General features: G+C 31.6%; 1 protein-coding gene across 2 annotated transcripts; it reads left to right on the forward strand.

The window, feature by feature from the left end:
* The first annotated feature begins 1,779 nt into the window (after positions 1–1,779).
* LOC127711528 (uncharacterized) lies at positions 1,780–17,833 on the forward strand. Of its 2 annotated transcripts, XM_052217607.1 has the most exons (11): positions 1,780–1,927; positions 2,138–2,236; positions 3,124–3,222; positions 4,560–4,759; positions 7,624–7,969; positions 8,990–9,181; positions 10,991–11,253; positions 13,504–13,753; positions 14,563–14,887; positions 15,835–15,876; positions 17,402–17,833. In XM_052217607.1, the coding sequence occupies exons 1-11, from the start codon at positions 1,838–1,840 to the stop codon at positions 17,683–17,685; spliced, it is 2,190 nt and encodes a 729-aa protein (XP_052073567.1). In that variant the 5' UTR covers positions 1,780–1,837; the 3' UTR covers positions 17,686–17,833. The 2 variants fall into 2 exon arrangements, with proteins under 2 accessions (XP_052073567.1, XP_052073568.1); XM_052217608.1 differs by lacking the exon at positions 15,835–15,876.
* The last annotated feature ends 3,349 nt before the right edge of the window (positions 17,834–21,182 follow it).

Consider the following 21,182-nt stretch of genomic DNA (forward strand, 5'->3'; position numbering starts at 1 on the left):
GGTTTTTATCCAACGCAATCATAGGTTTGAACGTTGTTTTCAATTTAGACTTGTTTATATATATTATATGCTTACATTGATACCAGTGGATTATCGGATTTATCCAATCGAGATAGTTAAACTATCAATTCTAAAGTCCGAACCTCTGCGAGGACTTCAAAACTTATAAATTAACTGTCGAGTTTGGATAAATCCAATAATGTACAAGTTACTATGTCAGAATCATTAATGATTAAGACATACATTTTCAGTTTTTGTTTAACAAAAACCCCATTCGAGTGCCTGCCGCATACCACAAAATTGTAAATTTCATTAACACCTGTTAGCATATTTTGATTTATCCAGTGAGCTTATAAAGGTTCTGACCCTTAAACTTATTCAATCATCTTCTGAAATCACCGACAACCACACGTTGATTAAATTGTTTTATAATATGGGTTCGGAAAGGGTTTTATTGCCATAGAATTAGAGAAAAGCAGTTATGCAATTCAATTTAAACAATCAAAGAGCGAATGTTGAATTTTTAGTTCTCTTTGACAAAATTTAGCATTTTTATCGAAGCCTATTTACAAAAAGTGGAAGTTCATGAATGTTAGAAATCAGATGTGTAAACCTTGATCGAAGTAAACGAGAGCAACCTAACAACAAACAAAAGACATTCAAGGTCAAGTTAGTCTTTCCACTATTATTGAATGCTTGCTTAACTTTTAATTGTAATTGTTTATTGGTTACTTGACGATTCTTCTGAAATAATGCAAAAAGAAAAAAAGAAAAGTTTTCTTCTAAAATATCTTTGTAATGTGGCACCAAACATTTCTCAAGTTATTTGGAATATTGAACGAAGAAACTTGAGAACATTTTCAAATTTGCCAAAAGATCTGTGTAAGAAGGGGTTGAAATACAATTGGAAATGTCATAGTAAGTTTTTGTGGTTATTTTCACCTCAATCCCTATGGCTATTTTGTGAGTTGAATGCGATGAACCCAGGTTGTTTTACGTATTCGTTTTTATTCTGTAGTTAGTCACCACTTCGGTGTTAACATGTATATCAATAATTTGGTCATTTTTATATTTTATAAATTTAATGTTTGCAAAAATATGAATTATTCTAAATACTAAATATTTTCTTATCCCAGGCAGATAACCTAGCCGTATTTGGCACAACTTTTTGGAATTTTGGGTCATCAATGCTCTTCATATTTAGGCCTGGCACCTTTGATAACTATTAGATTGTCGTAATGATCTATTGTATTGTGTATTTGTGTGTTTCTCTGTCCTGTATGTTTTTCCATTATATTGTAGTCCTGTCACGTAATGTTGTCATTTTAGTGTTATATTTAACATTGCCATAAAAGCGAAAGGTTTGGCTAGCCACAAAACCAGGTTCAACCCACCATTTTGTTCTGTCCTGTACTAAGTCAGGAAAATGACTACTGTTTTCTTATAGTTCGTTTCTGTGTGTGTTGCAATTTAGTGTTTCTGGTGTGTCTTTGTTCTCCTCTTATATTTGATGTGTTTCCCTCAGTTTTAGTTTGTAACCCGGATTTGTTTTTTCTCAATCGATTTATGAATTTCGAACGGCGGTATACTACTGTTGCCTTTATTTACATGTTACACTTATAAGTGTAGCTTTATTTGGATAACCGTCACTGTAAATGATGAAAATGTATGAGATTTATAAGCGGTTCAGACTTTTTGTTTAGATTTAGTACCACTATTAGATGTAGTTATAATGTTGAGTTTTGAATTATTTGCCCTCTTCTAAGTGAAGTTGATTCTTTAGTATGAATGTATAATCAGTTTTTATTACAGATAACGTCTATGCCCTATTTTGAAAATGGAACTGATATCACTAGTTAGGAAGAAAAGATGCAAAGAGGCAATAGAGCTGATCAAAGGAGGAACTAATTTAGACTATGTGGATGAGGTATTAAACTTCAAGGGCTATACAAAATGCTTTATTTTTAGTTTTATAAAAACCGTAATGCCACCAAATGTGTTGATACATTTGTTACTAGAATTCAATAGTTAAATATTTCGACATTTAGATAACATTGTAAGTCTTTGAATTTAGATAATATACAATTTATGTAATCGACTGTAATCATTTTATTCTTTGTCCTTATCTTGGTATCAGAACTGTTGTACATGTCTGCATTATGCTAGTTCTGGAGGATTGTCCGAATGTATCGTCGCAGCAGCACAGCATGGAGTTGACGTTGAACAAAGAGATAAGGTAAATACATACTTGGCAGAACAAAACAAAATGTCAAGAACAAAAATGATTTAGTTGAATAGTAACAATCACTAAATATATAAAGATGATTCAAAAAGAGTGTTGAAAGATACAAAACTGATAAGTCGAAACAAACTGTCAGCACCAAGGCTTAAAAAGAAAAGATTGAACAGGCAAACAAAAATACACACAAAAAAACATAGAAAACGTAAGTCTAAGCAACTCTATTCCAACCAACACAAGGGGTTATTTCAGGTGCTTCGAAAGGATAAGTAAATTCTGCTCCACACGTAACACCCGCCGTGTTGCTTATGTTAGAACAAAGCCGTTGACAAGTTTAACTCGGTAGGTCAAATTCGAGGAAAACAAACTCTTTATAACCAATAATAGGTATCTAAATTTTCATCCGCTAAACCATCACGATTTAGTTGACCGATGGGATGTGTTTTTGTTTCATCTCACTAGATATGTATTGATATATTTTTTTAGCCGTCAGTGGTGACCTCGACAAAGATCAGCGAAAAGTTGCCTTGACCAAAAAAGAAATACTCGTTTTGTTTTCTGGTTTCTCAAGGAAAAGTGCATAGCAATTATATAGTTTCGGAATAGGTATAATCAGAGACATTTCATGACAAAAGAGGTTTCCTTCTGAAAACCGGAAGTAACATATTTTCTTACAAATTTCACGTACACATATAAATATCTGTTTTGGAATCTAAATAAAATCAACAATAAAAAAAACACCCGAAGAGACATCATTTTTTTTAAGGAAGAACTTATTATTTTCAAATGAAAGGACATTAATACTGGTGTTGAATAAAAACAAATGTAATTTCGTTACCTTCTTTTTTTTTTAACATTGTACTCGTTTATTTCAATTTGCATAGGATGGTGAAACTGCCTTATTCAAAGCTGTGAAAAATTCAAATATTGAATCAGTGGTTGCACTTGTAGCCTTTAAATCAACAATAAATGTTGTCAACAATGTACGTACGACTTTATCATGTATATATTTTGTAATTCAAAACATCAAATTATACAGGGCTACAATAAACCGACACAAAGGATTTAGCTATCATCGCTATCAATTTTGTAAACATAAACTTATTGTTAAAGAAACATGACAAGTTGTATCATTATTAACAATACTTAATCATGCAATAATGTCATCGTCACATGTATTCATTAACAGAGCAGCCCTTTTTGTGACAGCTTGTTGAACATTTTACCATTACTTAATTTGTCAATATTAAAATGTTGTATAGATTGGTAACAAATTGTTACACAAAACATCAATGATAATATGTTTATTCCAACATTTGAAATAAGGATGTTTTTTTTTCTTGCAAAATTTTCCTTTTATTAAACAATAAATTATAAAGTTTAAAGATTAAATGAGAAAAAAGTTATAAAATTATTGAACAATGAGTGTGTGTGTGTCTTGTTTGCTACTCAATAAATGATTTCCTTGCTTTTGCTGTAAAACAAAATTGTTAATCTTATCAAACTGCATTTTAGGATTGCGAAATATTATAAAAATGTCGATTGTTGCAAGCAGCAGAAAAGAAAATTTCAACAATATCAGACTGACAAAATATATTGTTTATGACAAGTATTGCCTTGATTTGTATTCGATAATAATTAAGAATGATTGCTTAGTTTATAGATAATTAATCTTTAAAAAGGTATATATCGACCAACATACCTATCTTGAAAGCCAAGCCGACCACAAACGTTTACACAAACAAGTCAACGTACACAATGTGTTATTTTATATTTCATTATTAAGATGGTAACATTTGAAATGTAGATCTACAATATGTTCTATTAATCGTCGTGATTAGACGTTTTTTTGCAAACTGTGAAGAGCATCCGAAGTACGAAAAGGCAATTGTTTTATCTAGTAAACATTTAGAAACAAAATATATATCATAATATTTATGAAATATTGCATGATTGCTTTGACATATTTGTATTTGCTTTGCTAGTGTTCATGCATTCACATTATTATAACATGATTTGACAAAACGAAATATGAACAAGCTGCATAATGTTCCATTACATATTTGAAGTTAGACGAGCCCTGCCTATAGCATTAACATGATTAATCCACAGAATAAGGTAAATTAATTTGAATTTGATATCGATAGATTTGTTCTTTCTTGCTAATGCGAATCAAACTTCGGAAATAGTTACAAGATTTGCAATTTATCATTTTGTATAAATTCATTGTATAATTAAATCTGTTTGGCCATCTTTTCATGTCATGTATACGTTGCAGCTAAAGTTATTTGATTTTCGTCAAGTCTTGTTCTCTTTGCAGAGAGGACAAAGTCCTTTAGATATAGCGGTTGCAAAGAAGGATGCTGAGGTTATAGAGTTACTTTGCAGTTTCGGATCATCAGTTACAATTGATGATTGGGCACTCGTAGGTGTTGATGTTGATATCCTAAACAAAAAAGACCAGAAAATTATGAGAACATTGATTAACCAACAAGAACGAGAAGCCGAGAATAATTACGGGTATTTTGATTAACAAAACTTTGCAAATGATTATATCAAATGATAAAGTCTGAACTTAAAAATAAATTTGTTAGCAAAAAAAAGTTCAAACAGACCCTGATAAAATCTCCCGTAACAATAATTTAGTGCTTTGCACATATATTTTGACTATTAAGGTGGCTCGGGTGTCTTCCTCCATCTTATATTTTGAAGTAGCAGACAACAGTTGGTCTATATGTTTAATGAAGTTGGCAAATTTTGAGAGTTGTATGTATGTCATGTGTAAGACTGCAAATATAGAAAATTATGTGTTTTATCATATTTACGACTGTAATTTCTAAAAAAAAAACACCATATATGTGTTCGATCCATTTTTTTTTTCAACATTGCCAAATTAGGGGAGACAACTCAATTTAGTAGGAGTTCGTTGACCCCGATTTTTCTTTTTCTTATCTGAAAGCATGTTATAAGAGCTATCTTCACACATTTTATCTTAAAATTTTGTCATGTAGTTTTCTTTTTATCACACAAAATTGGATTTCCCATGCATAATCTATACAACATCTGTCAAATTTGCGCAACCCATAGCGGGAAAAAAAGTCCGGTGACCCATACTTTTTATTATAGTTTTGAAAAAAAGCATGATAAAAACTTCATTTTGACAAATTATTAAAAAATTCTATGAATTTAAAGTAAGACCTTTAAATTTATATCCACCTTAATTCAATGATGATGTGGCCAATTTAATAAGACATGTTTTAATTCGATTGTGTTGCAAAATGAATGTTTAAATATGCAAAGTGTATCTCTTTTTAAAGAGACAATTTGTTCCACACCTTCAAGTATCTGTCACTAAAAGCTGAGTGGTTGCAACCCTTGGTATTTTTTATTGAATAGAACAAACTTTACATCCTTTATACAAACAATCTGTTCTATTTAAATTCGGAAATTCTCGGTGCGTGTCCAATACATACATGACTTAACAAAAAATTACGTGATATATTATGATGGTCGGGTGTTTTGTGCTGAGTCTACCAACTGATATAATGTACACTTTTTGTTTTTTTTTTTTGTTTTTTTTTTTAATCTATCATATATCGGTTTAGGGGTGAAATCGTCATATGAATATACCAACATCATTTTGTGTGCATGAACCTGAGTATTGCAAAATTTTGTTTCTTCACTAAGATTGTATCTTTGCTTTGCTCTGCATATGATTCGATCTGTTTATCAGCACATTTAATCATTTATGATAACAAATATGGTAACTTGTCAAAAATGAAAGGTATATATATATATATATATATATATATATGTTACAGTAAATAGATAAAATTAGGAATTATACGTAATTACTGAAATTTAGGAATTACATGTAATTCCTAATGTACTTAGTTAATACAAGTAATTCCTGAAACTGACCAGTTATTACCAGTAATAATTAATTTTTAAATGAATTTTTACACCTATTTACTAGCATATAAATCATTGCATTGTATAATCAGCTGATCAAAAGTATGGTCAATAATGAATAGAAGATCAGTCAGTACTATTACAAACTGATCATCCTAAAATATATCTAGATGTTAAAATGTTAAACTGTCTGAAAGATATTTGCTAAAAATGAGCGATAATAAAGATATATTTACTGAGATGTGTTTAAATTGTACAATGAAAAATGTGATTGAGTCTTAATGCCAAACGAGATGTTGAACACCATAATCAGTGGATTAAACATTTTGTTTTAAAATGAAAAAAAAAAAAAGAACCAAGATATAATTACAATCTTCTCTCGAGGTAAGTAATGATTTTCAATACATTTCTGTTGTATTTTAAATAATTCAATATATAAAAGCTAGTAAACAGTCATAATTAATGGCTGCAATAAAAGGGGAGGGGTTAATTGGTGCATGTGCACCCCTTGCTTTGTCTTGCTTTGTCAACCCTAAGCCCCTACCTGTCCCTTTCCTGGACCCGTTTTGAGCCTTAAATCTAGACTTAGTATAGGCCCATGTGATATATGCGGTAGGGTTAAACTAGCTTTGTCATATCCATACCCTCTCCCATCCATATTTGTGATTAATGATGTAAATAAATACAGTCGTAGACACATCGTCAATTTTTTACCAGAAAGCCCCAAATATATCCAGAAATTATAATGTCCGTTTGCGTTTCTCTGTTCGTAAATCAGGACCAGGTGCTTCGTAAAAAAAAGTGGCATCGGCTTCAAATCCGACACTCTCAATACGTCAATAGCTAGCCTACTAAAATTATAATAAACATGTACATGTGTTTTTATCCAGAACAAGTATTCATATTTGCTACATAAAAAGGTGTGATGACAGCAATATAACCTGTATAATACAATTTTGTTGCAAGCATTAATTTGGGAGGTCTTGAAAAACCAAAGAACAGAGAAGATGATCCTATCCTGTACTTCGTCTCTCTTGAGGAAACATTTGATGTGATCAAGAAGTACCATAGTTTCAAAATTTATAAAACAACCATTTCCCAGTTTCAAATCCCTAACCCTAACTTAAGATAAAGAGCATGCAGTTTTGAAAGACCTATGATTTCGTAACACAAAAGTAAGCCCTACAATCCATACTCGTTTACTTTCTTATTTAGTTTCTAAAATTATTAAAATTTTAGAACACAAGTATCAAGTTAGTAAATAGCTGTAAAAATTACTAGAAAAAAATCAGTGATTACCTGTACTAACAATTGATAAATATATGCTATCACTAATTCGACTAGTAATTACACGTATTTACTGAATATTTTAGTAACTAAGTGTAATTCCTAATTTCACCTATTTACTGCAACATATATATAGGTGTCGTTTTGCAATTAAAATATCAACTTAAATATAATTCTTTTGGTAGAAACTATGCTTTTGAAGTCTGCTACGTGAATCCTGGTGAAGATATTTCAATATGTACAGACATCACCATCAATACGGACAATATTAACATCGGTTTTTACTTATACTGTTCAAAAGTTATCCCAGAATACACTGATATCTCAATGCATCTGGGTTCTGAAGACCGAATTTTCAGCGATGTTTATGAAATAAAAACATGGGGAGATACACCAAGGTATTTAGAGTTTCACATTTCTGTGTTAGGAATTGTTGAAGACAATCAGCTAGTGGTAATTGTTCCCTTGGAAGGTTCTGCAGAAGGCAATATTTCAGGTCAGGCATTTACTGATGGAGAACATGCAGAAGAGGTTAGTTTATTAATATCAACAGTTAACCATTTAAGTCAGATGTCTTTACTCTTGGGTCATTAGGGATAATACTTGGATACTACTATCAAAATAAAAGTTATCTAGAAAGTCTAGCATTCTAAGTAAGTTTTGAAAGGAAATTTGTTCGCGGTTTTTAGCTATCCTTAATGTGCCCTCAAGTGACTTCAATTGCCAAATGGGTATCGACTCTTGTGCTATATGTTTGTCGGTTCAAGGTTGATTGAGAGCTGCAAATTGTTCGCAACGATGTAAAAAAATGTGCATGATATGTTCAGGATAGAATTAATGACAATGTTAATTGACTCATGAGACATATAAATCTAAATTTTGCACAGCACCTTATTAATCAATGCAAAGCAAAATCAAGACATTAAAACCATCATTGAAATATCCTAATGCCAAATAATTCCACAAACAGAGTTATTGAACGTCATTATTTGTACATGTTTGAGTAAACATTTCCTTAGGAGACTTGGCTTGATCTTTAAAGACATGTATGAAGTGACATATCAGATCCTTCATAGTTCAAGATTTTTTCTATATATGTCTTTATAAACTGTCAGGCGAACCAAAAAGCTTTGACCAATCTTACTTATTTAGATTGAAAATCACTCTGTACTGATCATTTAGTTTGGGTTTTCTTATTTATGTATTTTTTTTTCTTTTGGTTTTTCTGTATTGTACTTTTTACACGCACACGATATTTTTGTGACTTGATACTGTGTATATACATGTATACTTCCGTTTTTCTTTCGCATTCTTGAGAAAGTTTCAAGGGGCCTGACGATATGGTATCGACATGTCTGTAATCAATTCATTATAATCTTTACAAATAAACTAACACAATGTTTGAACTGGGCTTCAAAACAATGTATCTTAAATCGTTTGGTTTATAATTTATGTAAATCCATCGATTTGCAACCAGCAGCTTTATCTATTTATTGTAATTGAATTTATGTAAGCACAGGCATTCATATGTAAACCAATACTATTTTTCAGTATACAAAGTTTGATATAAAAATTGATCTAACAAGAATGAAGATGGCCAAATTCGTTGTATTATCACAGAAACGACATGAAGAGTTTGACGTTACACAGTTCGAGGTCAAAATTATTCCGCAGTCAGAAAGTAATGCAGAAATAAACATACCTGAGGGAGCATTTAAGTCACCAGGAAAATTAATGCTTAATGTAGGATATATACTAATGATAATGAAAATAAATAAAAAAAAAATGTTTCTATTAGTGTTTAATTATTAGTTTTGTACGACTTTGCCCCCAGCAGAGCTATAGAAAAACAGTACATTAATGGGTGTTACACGGACACTTTTCAGATAATACACGGACAATTTTTAGTTGTTACACGGACACTTTTTATGAATAAAATCACTCGTACGTGATCAGTGAGTTCATGGGCACTTTAAATTTCAATTATTTTTGAACTTTTTGTTTCACCGACATATTTCCAGTCTTTTTTATTAAAATATTTACGTTGGCATCAATAACTATATTTTTTCAAACAATTCCAGTATATTACTATCCATGCCAGTACATTAAGGGATTGACCATTTAACTTCAAAAGGGGGGTTAAGGTTTTTTCCTAAAAAATATTCTGATCCCAAATTTTATGAGAAAACATATATTGTGGTCAAGCAGATGACAAAATAATGTTCTGATTCCTGATTTTCTGATTTTTTTCAAATTATGGACATAAGTAGTATAGTGGACAATGTTGAAAGTAAAGAAATGCTTGTACCGACGTTTGTATTTCAATAAAATAGACAGGAAATATATATATAGAAATCAAATCTAATCAAAAGATAAAATCCCTAAAATCTCACCAATGCACGATTGATCCTATAGATAAATAGTGCCCGTGTAATACATGTTCAAATATGCAGCAAATTTTTAAAACAATCATTCAACTTATGTCACCAAATTTGGACGATGAGCTGCGATTGGATCATATTGTGACATGTGTTTAATCCTGACCAACACTATTAGAGACATATATAAAAACCTACAAGCATGACATTTTTAAAACAAATCCAATATATATATCAATATATATCTAAAAACAAGACAAAATCCTTTGTTTCATAACATTTCATTCACTAATGAAATAGGAAAATTATTCTTTTTATACAATTATATTGTTAGTGAAATCATATATATTGAATTCACTTATTTGGAATTTGGAAGCAAATGTACGATTTTTATTATTTTTAAAGGGGGAATGGAGTGGCACATCGTGCATTATTTTCGACAAAAAAAGGATAAAGCCCGTTTATTTTAAATTTATTTTACCCCCCCCCCCCCCTTTTCCGTTTCACCCAAAAAAAAATCAAATGTTAGCTTGCTTACCTCTGAAATCTTTTTCATGCATAACTTACTTGCAAAGTTGCATTTAAAAAAGTCTCAAATATTAACGACATTAATCTTTTACATGACATGGTCCTTTTTATAAAATTATTAGATTCTTGAATTTTGCTACCTTGTCTAAATGCAAAATGTACTACTTCTTTCTTGAAACGTCGTACAAGTCAGATACAAAACAAAGGTAACAAAAATACAAAAAAAAAAAAACTGGTCGAAAACAAACTGCCGTATAGTTTTTTCTGCACTTATAGACCTGACTACTCGTACAGAAAAACTATCCGGCAACGGTTGTTACCGACCTGTTTCTTTGTTACCTTTGTATTGTATCTAATACTTATTCTAAATTGTAGACAAATATACATCCGTTGGATGTTGTTCTATTTTCATTATAAAAATAGTTTTGCAATCAATATTCTGTTTGTATTTGTTTGAAACAATACTGTTTGGTTCTTCAACTTTGTAGATACAAAACTGTATTTCAAGAGCACGATATTTTAATATCCAATTTTTGAGTTGCTTATATGCAGATCAAATAATTTTGTAATGATTTATATATTAATTTGTTCTAGATAAATATATCACATTAATTGAAAGATGACAATGAATCAAATTTCTGTTAAGGTAGCTGATACAAATGATTGGAACAGTGACGAAACGGTCCTATTTACTAATGTCGTAGATTTAACAATGCAGAATAAAGCTCAGCCGAACAAACCCATAAATGTAAAACTTCCTCTGCATTCACTGGCTGCATCTGTCGATGATTTTGTAATAATAGCCTCCCATAAAGATATTCCAGAAACAGAGAATGATTGGGAAATATGTCCAACACATATAAAAATCGAAGGAAACATAGTGTCCTTCTTTGCAGAACATTTTACACGGTAGGTTTTTTTTACGTGCTAGAATGTAAAAGAACAATATAATGTCTGAAACATCATTTAAACAACAAAATATCAAGACAATTTGTAAGAATGGCCAACGTAAATGCCTTTATGGAAATACAGATGATATTGTGTGTTTGTACAAGGTTAAAATTACTGTAAACCAACTAATTTTTGCGACCAATTTATTTTCGCGACTTTGGCGAGTATAAAAATAACGTGAATATAAAACGTCGCGAATATGTAAAACTTGGATATTTCCCTATTTAATTACATCAAGTTAATTTGAATATCGCGAAATTAAATCGCCGCGAAGTGGAATAGAAAGGGCTTAACGCGACACAAAGTATCCGCGAAAATAAGTTGGTTTACAGTATGAAGATACTTGTTTTCTAGTGTGAGAACTTATGTGCTACTTTTGGGGGACGTGTTTTTACTACAAATTATCTGCATCCCCATCGGAATTTACTAATCGCCTGTTATTGATGACTTCTTTTTTTTTTCATATAAAGCTGAACTTAGACAGGATATCCCTAGGAAGACTAAAAGGAAACCAGCATTAGCATTAAGCTTCACGTTCCGCTATATACATGATGTCACCTCACTAGATAATTCAAAGGTTGTTGATAACGTTGAAGACATCTATCCCATCGAACTTGAAATAAAGGATGAAATTAAGTCTGTCTTACTCTATTACTAACATCTAGAGGTTGACAAGGAGGGTGTAATGAAAACAAAACTTTACGAAAACAGAGATTGGTTCAGCTTCAATTGTGAACCTAATATAGTTATATCTTCAAATCGATATTGTATTCCAGAACTTGCATTTCCTATTATGATTCCCTTTATATAGGGCTGCTACATACAAGAAAACTATTAAACTAAAAATTCCAAGTGTTGCAGTTGAAAACAAATACCTAACTCCGAGGAAAATTCAAAAAGGAAAGTCCCTAATCAAATGACAAAATCAAAAGCTCAAACATATTAAACGAATAGATAACAACTGTCATATTCCTGACATGGTACAGGCATTTTCTTATGTAGGAAATGGTGGATTAAACCTGGTTTTAAAGCTAGCTAAACCTCTTACTTGTATGACAGTCGCATCAAATTCCATTATATTGACATCGATGTGTGAACAAAACAAACACAATAGGTAAAAATGTCACAAATAGGGGAACAACAGCAACACGAACCCCACCAAAAACTGGGGATGATTTCAGGTGCTCCGGAAGGGTAAGCAGATCCTGCTCCACATGTGGCACCTATCGTGTTGCTCATGTTATTACAAAGTCGGTAAATAGTTTAATTCGGTAGGTCACGTTCGTGAAAAGGGAACGGGATTGTAGTTACGACATAAGGAACATATCCGATATCATCTGTGAAACGGATATTCCATTTCTTCGCAATTGTACTGACACATTCACGAGTTGATTAACGTCATAATGATGACGGATAGGTTCTTATTGCTTTAACACCAATCCCGTTATCTTTTCGTGATTATCAACGTTGTCTAATTACATGTGCAACATGTGTAGCATGATCGGTCCGCATTTAAAGCTGTCTTCACATATCATTTGGAGCACTACAATTCATCCTAGAATTTGTTTTGAAAAGGCTCGTGTTGCTCTTGCCTTAGTTGTTTAGTGCTTTATTAAATGTATGCGCTGTTTTACCAGAAACAGATTTTGTATATCCTTTGTCGTGAAAAATGTTCTTTTATTTATAAACGTCACATTCAGTTAAGTTCTAGAGTTAGAAAACTACCTCAATCGATGGTTTATGAATTTGTTTATGTCTTAGGGTTAGATAATAGCCATTAATAGATATTAACCAATCCGATATTTCATTATATTCTTTAGGAGTAGTAATTTGGTTACCCTTCCTTAGCACATGCTGTGATCTCCTTTTGTGTGTGGCTTACACTGCTCAATTTACAGATTTATATGTTTTGTTTTGTGTACTGTTTTTTTTTTTGTTATAGCATTGTCAGTTAGTTTTCATGTAAGTAGCTACTTTGGACGCGTTAATTCGATATACTTATCTCCAATCTAGTTATCGTTCAGTTATTATCTGTGTTGCGGTGCTGTATTATTAATAGATAACTCCATATCTGTGTATTTAAAGACATAACTAAATAATGTATCTGTTCTGTAATATTAATTTGCAACATAAGTGTTGCTGCAGTAGGTAATGTACCAACTATGATGTTTTTTTTTTTAATATTAAATAATTTTCAACTGGAAATAGCTTCACTGTTGGATCAAGGAAAAATTTCAAGAATAGTGCAGAATCGGCAACATTGGCTGTGCTCCAATATAGGCCTACAGAGATATTTGCAGGTCTCAAGAAAGAGACAGATAGAAAATTGACCTTAATAGTTGAAATCGCATTGAAACATTTTGGGAAGAAGAGAAGGAAATATTGGAGACAAAAAGGATTTCGACTCCAGACAATAGAATACAGAGACGGTATAGTTCAAGATGGTGAAAAGCTAAATGTATGTTTGTTGATTTTGTCAATCTTAACATTAGTGTCCTTACATTCGCCGTGTCCATTCTCAATTATATGTTCAATTCGGATGTTGCAAGAATCTGTTTTCAAACTTTTCAATTTATTTGTGTTTGAATTCCAAGAATGACAGAATTGAATTACCTACTTGATATACTATTTAAATACCTGCTTCAGTTTTATGTACTTCTTTATTACATGTACATACTCTATAAAAGGAAGAACTCTTTTTTAATACTTAATTACACAATGTATGTTGTACAAAATATACCTTTACATGTAGAACAATATTCTTATTTATCTTCCCTTCCAATGTATTGCTTTTAATCTTCTAGTACATAAAGCCAAAAAGCAAAATCCCCAATCTACGAATACAGAAATACGGTGCCAAATCGTGGTGTTCTCTGAGATCATCAATATATTTTTTTGATTACCCAAATTGATTATCTAATTTAGACATTACATTGAAATACAATGCATGTAAAGTTATTGAACTTTTCAATTAGCATATTACTTATAGGTTATCTATTTTAACTCAGTATTAAGTTCTCAAGAACTTCATATAAGATGTGATTTTGCTAGGTATTTATAAATAATTGTGTTGAAGTACAAACTGTTCAAACACAAATACCTAAGGAAATTAGACAAAGACATTTATCAGAAATGACAATAAATATAACAGGAATGAATCAAATGATAATACAGAATGCGTAAATATATAGTACTTATTCTTATACGAAATTAACGGACTACTTTATTCAGTTTTGTGATTTTTAGTTGTCTATTTTGTATTCTTAGATTTCCTTAGAAGGAAATTTTCAGATAGACACAATAAGAAGTTCAAAAGGGCACATCATATTTAACCATAACAAGAAAAGGAACTATCGTACATTTTATATTGTTTCTGACCAGCAAGAACCACCAATAGGTGACGTCATTGTATTCAGGACTACGAAGAAAATCGTTGAACAATCAGTTATAGATACATTAAGAAACAAGCCCAAACCTGGACTTTGGTCAGTTTTATGTAACAACGTGGTTAAAGTCGCAACATCAAGACGAGTAGCCATCGAACATGGAATCAAAGAACTGGTCAGATTACCAATCGATGGACTTCTGTTCGGTAGTATTTTATTGTTATTTGTGTGTGTGAGTGTGTGTGTTAAGTCTACAAATAATGGTGAAAAGGAACAAAACGTCATCAACATGCTGTCATCCTCTCTAACCAATTCCAAACTCATTATGCAAGAGCTACTCAGACATAATATAACGTCACGGTTTTTGTTCATGTACTGTGTCTTTAAGGTGTATATATGCCATTTTGTTTTTCTTTGTTGAAACACGTATTTGTGTTAATAGCGATTAAGATAATCATTGTTGTCAATATAATGAAACTCTATGCGACTGTGAAACAAGTAAGAGGTTTAGATAGTTATACAACCTGGATTAATGCACCATTTTCAACATAAGGAAATACCTCTAACATGTCAGAAATATGACAGAAGTTTTCCATTTATACATTGTGTTTGAGCATTTGATTTTGCATTTTTATAAATGACTTTCTATTTTGATCTACTCTTCGAGGTCGGTATGTTTGTTATTTCACCTTTTCTATTCTCTGAAATTGAAATATCTACAACACACGAAATAATTCAAATACAACATTCAAAGTTTAGATGTTCGTTTTAATTGACTAATAGTGAGCGCAGTCTTTTTATTTATATTAGAAAAATGATTTAAGAGAAGAAAAGCCAAAGTTCTTGCCTTTGATGACTAACACACTTAGTTAAATAATTGTGCTACTTTACAAAGAAACAAAATAACACTGATAAAGCTGTTACCATTATCATCAGTTTGTTTCAATCCATATTATGTTGTCGTTTGTTTTGTACCAAGCTTTATATCAACATATCGATATACACATATTTGAAAAAGCAGTCTTTAAGGAATGATAATCGTGATTCTGTAAGAAATAGTTAGATGTATTTAAATTTTTGAAGCAGTACCAACAAATTGATGATGAACAAATATTTGTTCATATTTAAAATTAGAGCATATGATATATTTTAGATGAAAACCAAGATGTTAGTGTAGATATAGATGATTCACAGTGTAAGTTAAGTATACCACATCTTTTTTGTTATATATAAGATTATTTACATAGAAAGGAGACCGATTTCAGAAGAACAGAAACGTTATATACTTAAAGGTGCATTAGCTGTCAAATTCATGTTTTCCGATTTTACTAAAATTCTCATATTTAATTTATATCATACTAGAACGTATATCCAAATTACAAAATGTCACAAAACAATTTACAATGCATGTTCTCGATAATATGTATCAGCATGTCGTATGTGTTTAGTCTAGACTTCATCTAATTAACAATCGAGGTGACCTCCGAAGACTGCCGATGGTCATATAACCCGATATAACTCGTTCAATTTGATTTTTCTAGGTCTGTTTGATTTCATATTATAAGTCAAAATATATGTAAGTCATCGATTTTACCTGTATAAGAATTAATTTTTTAGGATCGAATCAGTCATTTGGATGGTTTACCTTTGTTTTTTTTTTCTTTCAATGTTGACATGCTTTGCGTTTAATAACTTACCTCGCCTTAATCATGTGTTACCCATCTCTAGCTTAGAGGATAAATTGAAGATCACATTAACACGGATTCGATGAGGTCGAATTATTCACTTGCAAATAAATAATTCATCAGCGATATTTCTTAGCCTTTTTTTGAAAAATTGAATGAAACTGGCTGCGAAAAGCGAATTGTTATTTCCCTATTTCACTTTCATTAATGATTGACAAAACAAAACCATACTTTATTTTTTTATATCACGTAGCTCATGCCCCTTTAAGAAGATTGATGATCCTACAGTTTAAATGATGAATATTTTCTTTGACTCAACGCTAAAGTAAATGGATATTTGATATTTCAAAGTTTTCAGGGTAATACATACCAGTATAATATGAGTATACACAGTGACATATGAATGAGTGTTATATTTTTCAAACAATTTTAATCAGAAAGAGCATTGTATATTTAAAATGATAACAAAACAAAAGATACACAAGAAACATTTACCTTTTTGATATTCAAATTTAACAAATGTCTTTTCAGTTTTAAGCATATGCCTTTAAAAAAATGAGTGCTGACGCTTACTTTAAATGCTTTTATTCATTACACCTTTTGTAAATTACTAGTATGCAATTGTTTTGTGTATATAGTTAATCTTGAAAATTCATGTTGGACTGATTTATAAAGATAAATAATCAATAGTAAGGTTAAACGTTTTATGCATATTTTTCCAGTAGGGTAATTTTCCTTCGATTGTATTATAACGTTAACAACATATTCACATTTCTTAGTTCTTTGGTTAAATAAACGATGAAAGAAATTCTTTTCAGTGATGGATGTTTAACTTTCGAATGTACTTTTAAAAGTTGATATCAAATGAAAACCCTATGTTTTGCTTTATAAAAGTATTTCATTGTATACATAGAATACATTGAAATATTTCCTTCGGGTTTTAATACTACAAGAAGCAGAATACCAATGTTGTAAGATTTTTAATATCAGTTTGACGTATCCATTTTATACATTGAACATGTTTTTATCTTTAAGGTACAATTCCTGTTCTTAGAAAATCATCATTATTTAGACTCGGACAACAACTCAGTATAGATGAATGCTACAAACTTGGAGTTAAATTAAATATTTCCGATGAGAAACTATCGAGCATAGAGTCAAAACTAGAATTTAAAACTGCGATGTTTGAAATATGGAGACCTTCACGGCCCAATGAAACTTTGGTTTTTAATATAGTTATAGCACTTAAAAAGAAAGGCAAAGGCAATTTAGCCGATGCCGTACAAGAGGCTTTTGTAGACAATGTAGAATTCACATAAACAATGAAAAAATAGAAGGCCGCTATCCTGTTTCGGTTGTATTCCTCGTAGCTTCATGTAGATGAAATTAATTCTCTCCGGCACTAGACTCTTTCTTTTATACAAATTCAGGTGTACATATACGTATTAAAGTTTACCGTTTACCAGTTACTGTTGTTATCTAGCGTTTGTTTTCAAATAACTTTTTGCGATAAGCCATGTTGATTTCATTCAATTACAAATACAACGATTTAGAAAGAAAACACTGTACGTTTAAGTGTTAATATTAATTTGCAGTATAAAACCAATATTGGTACATTGTGGGAAAATATTAATTGTATTTGTGCTCGCTGTGAAACAGAAGAAAAACTCACAGAACTTCTCTGTTCTCTATCTCTTTAACGCTTGTAGAAATACATTTTGATTATTTCCTACAATGTTGTTAGTTTTCTCGGCTAAATAATCAACTATTTGTCCTGTCGGGCCTTCAATAACACGAATAACTTACTATGTGGTATGGTTTTTGTATATTTGTTGGAAAAGATCAATTGATTATTATCTGTTGTATTATTGGCGTTTGTTTTATGTGGTCAAGCATCATAACTAAGACTAACAAACCAGGACGAGCACAATGTGTGTCTACATTAAACTACATTCCTTCTCATATTTTATGCTGTGATTCTCAAATGGGGTTTGACTTATTAAGAAGGGATATAGTTACGATACTGTTATCAGGTCATTAAAGATTGCATATTTTGGCGTTAATATTGATTCACATATAGGGTCTTTGCATCGGCACTAAACACATTTATTTAAAAACCAGTTGTTGGCATGACACGGGTTATGTTCTTCTCATATATGTTATGATGGTATGATACTAAACCCCTAACGGGAAGGATTGTGCCTGATATTCATATGATGAAGACATAATCTTTCAATCAGTTTAATTGAAGTCTGGAGCTGGCATGTCAGTTAACTGCTAGTAGTCTGTTGTTATTTATGTATTATTGTCATTTTGTTTATTTTCTTTGGTTACATCAGACTCGGACTTCTCTTGAACTGAATTTTAATGTGCGTATTGTTATGCGTTTACTTTTCTACATTGGCTAGAGGTATAGGGGGAGGGTTGAGATCTCATAAACATGTTTAACCTCGCCGCATTTTTGCGCCTGTCCCAAGTCAGGAGCCTCTAGCCTTTGTTAGTCTTGTATTATTTTTCATTTTAGTTTCTTGTGTACAATTTGGAGTTAAGTATGGCGTTCATTATCACTGAACTAGTATATATATTTGTTTAGGGGCCAGCTGAAGGACGCCTCCGGGTGCGGGAATTTCTCGCTGCATTGAAGACCTGTTGGTGACCTTCTGCTGTTGTCTGTTCTATGGTCGGGTTGTTGTCTCTTTGACACATTCCCCATTTCCAATCTCAATTTTATTTGTTTAAATGAGATGACATCAAAGCAATCATTCATGACACTATACTCAGCAGTAATACTTTGGTTGAAAAGGATGAAAAATTATCTTTAAGCGAAGGACATATAAACGGGACCCAATCAGAAAATTTTTAGAAAGAACATCATCAATGTATCTGAACGTGAATTTGAATGATCTGATTACGTTGATACTTTTGTTTTTGACAAGTGTTTGAAGGAAATCCGACTCATATGAAAATTAGAAGAAGCCTGCAAGGAGAGGTGCACAGTTCGTTCCAATAGGAATGCCTACAATTTGTTGAATAAATTCTACCTCCATATTGAACAAATATGTTGTAAATTGGAAACTCCAGCATACTGATCACTTGTTCCTCGGTAAAGCATTTTTTAAGTTGAAATCATTCCTTCGTAGATTTTAAGGTCGCCATCACGAGCGTATTCACCGTCATGGAATATCTGTTTCACAGATGACGATGGATATGTTACAATTGTCGTAACTACAATCTGGTACCTTTCCCCGAATAAGACCTACCGAATTAAACATATCACCAGGTTTGTACTAACATGAGCAACACGACGGGTGTCACATTTGGAAAAGAATCTCATTACCTTTCCCGTACCTGAGATCAACCCCAGGTGTTTGTGGCTGAATCTTTAGTGTTCTATGTTGTTTTTTTGTACTTCTGTTTGTTTGTCTATTTTCTTTTTAAGCCATTGCGTTGTCAGTCTATTTTTGACCTATAAGTTTGAATGTCCTTTTGTGATCCTTCGCCTTTCTATTACCCCATTGTTGACTACTAACAAAATATTCATAATGGTATCCAAAAGCAATAAATTTATAGCGTATGCTACCATTTTTGTATTGAAAGCATGACGGATTATTTCATTGAGAAGATTTTTCGATTCCACATTGGAAATCGTGGTATAAAGGGTTGAAAAATCAACCGTTTAGATAGAAAAATTTCAGGGAAATATCGAGATCTGAAATTATCCACAAGTTCTCTAGAGTTTTTTATAATCCACATATGGTTAATGCCACTACGCAATGCAACAGTTTCACAGTGTTTCTAAAGACCCTAAATGCGTATATAATTTATGTCAATCTTATGAACAATTTCTTGGTAAAACATGCAGATTAGTGCTTTTTCCCCTGAGCATGTTCTTGATTCTCTATGGATTCATTACCAAAACTACATATCGCATTACGTAACTTCAGGTAAAGAAACAAAAAACACTTTCAATTCCACTCAAATCAATATAGATTATAACTATTGATAAATTAGAAAAGGATTAAATACAATAAGTGATAGAGGTCAACAATTGTAGAAGTGTTTATTTATCTGTCACATTCCCTTTTCTGGATTTTGGCATACCTGATGAAGCTAAGTCCAGAAAGATGATGCTTAAAAAGAATATGTACACAAACAGCTTTTTAATCTGGCCAACAAACTACAAATGCGATAGTTGCGATAATGCAATCAATATCAAATTGTTTCTTTCCGGCACCAAAAATTGTGAATCAGGAAGTTATGATCCGATGTATGTAATCAATATGCATACCGTATACATGATGGTCCAACTTACAGTTTGTTTAATCAAAACTAACGTTGACCGCCAACCCTGATCCAGGAAATAATTAGTTAGAAATAATATCAATATTGGCTCTATCTGGTTGTAGAATATTTTGGATCGTTTGTTGCGGTCATGGTTTTCTCAAAGCTTTGTTTGGTCCGTAAAAAGCATACACTCGCTTATTGCATGACATCTCTAAAATGTTCTGACTTAAGAACTAAGCAGAGATTTGTGTTACATTGCATTCATACTTTTTGAAAAAGATCATTTAAGAACAAAATTGTGGCTTTTTGATATTAAAAGATAAGTTGAAATGCAATGCCACATTTTGCTGAAAGTGAACATTGTCGATTGTTAAATGTATTTTGTATTTACTATTTCTAGTTCGATGCCATCACTAGTCCGCAAGAGTATCATCAGCTTAGAAGCCAGTGCTCCCGTTTAATCTGTAATCATACAGTGTGTTACATGTCATCCTTTTACACCATTACCTACGGTGGTGCTCCTTTTAAAGAA

This window comes from Mytilus californianus, unplaced genomic scaffold (assembly GCF_021869535.1).
Source record: "Mytilus californianus isolate M0D057914Y unplaced genomic scaffold, xbMytCali1.0.p SCAF_8, whole genome shotgun sequence".
In the NCBI taxonomy this organism is placed as follows: Eukaryota; Metazoa; Mollusca; class Bivalvia; order Mytilida; family Mytilidae; genus Mytilus; species Mytilus californianus.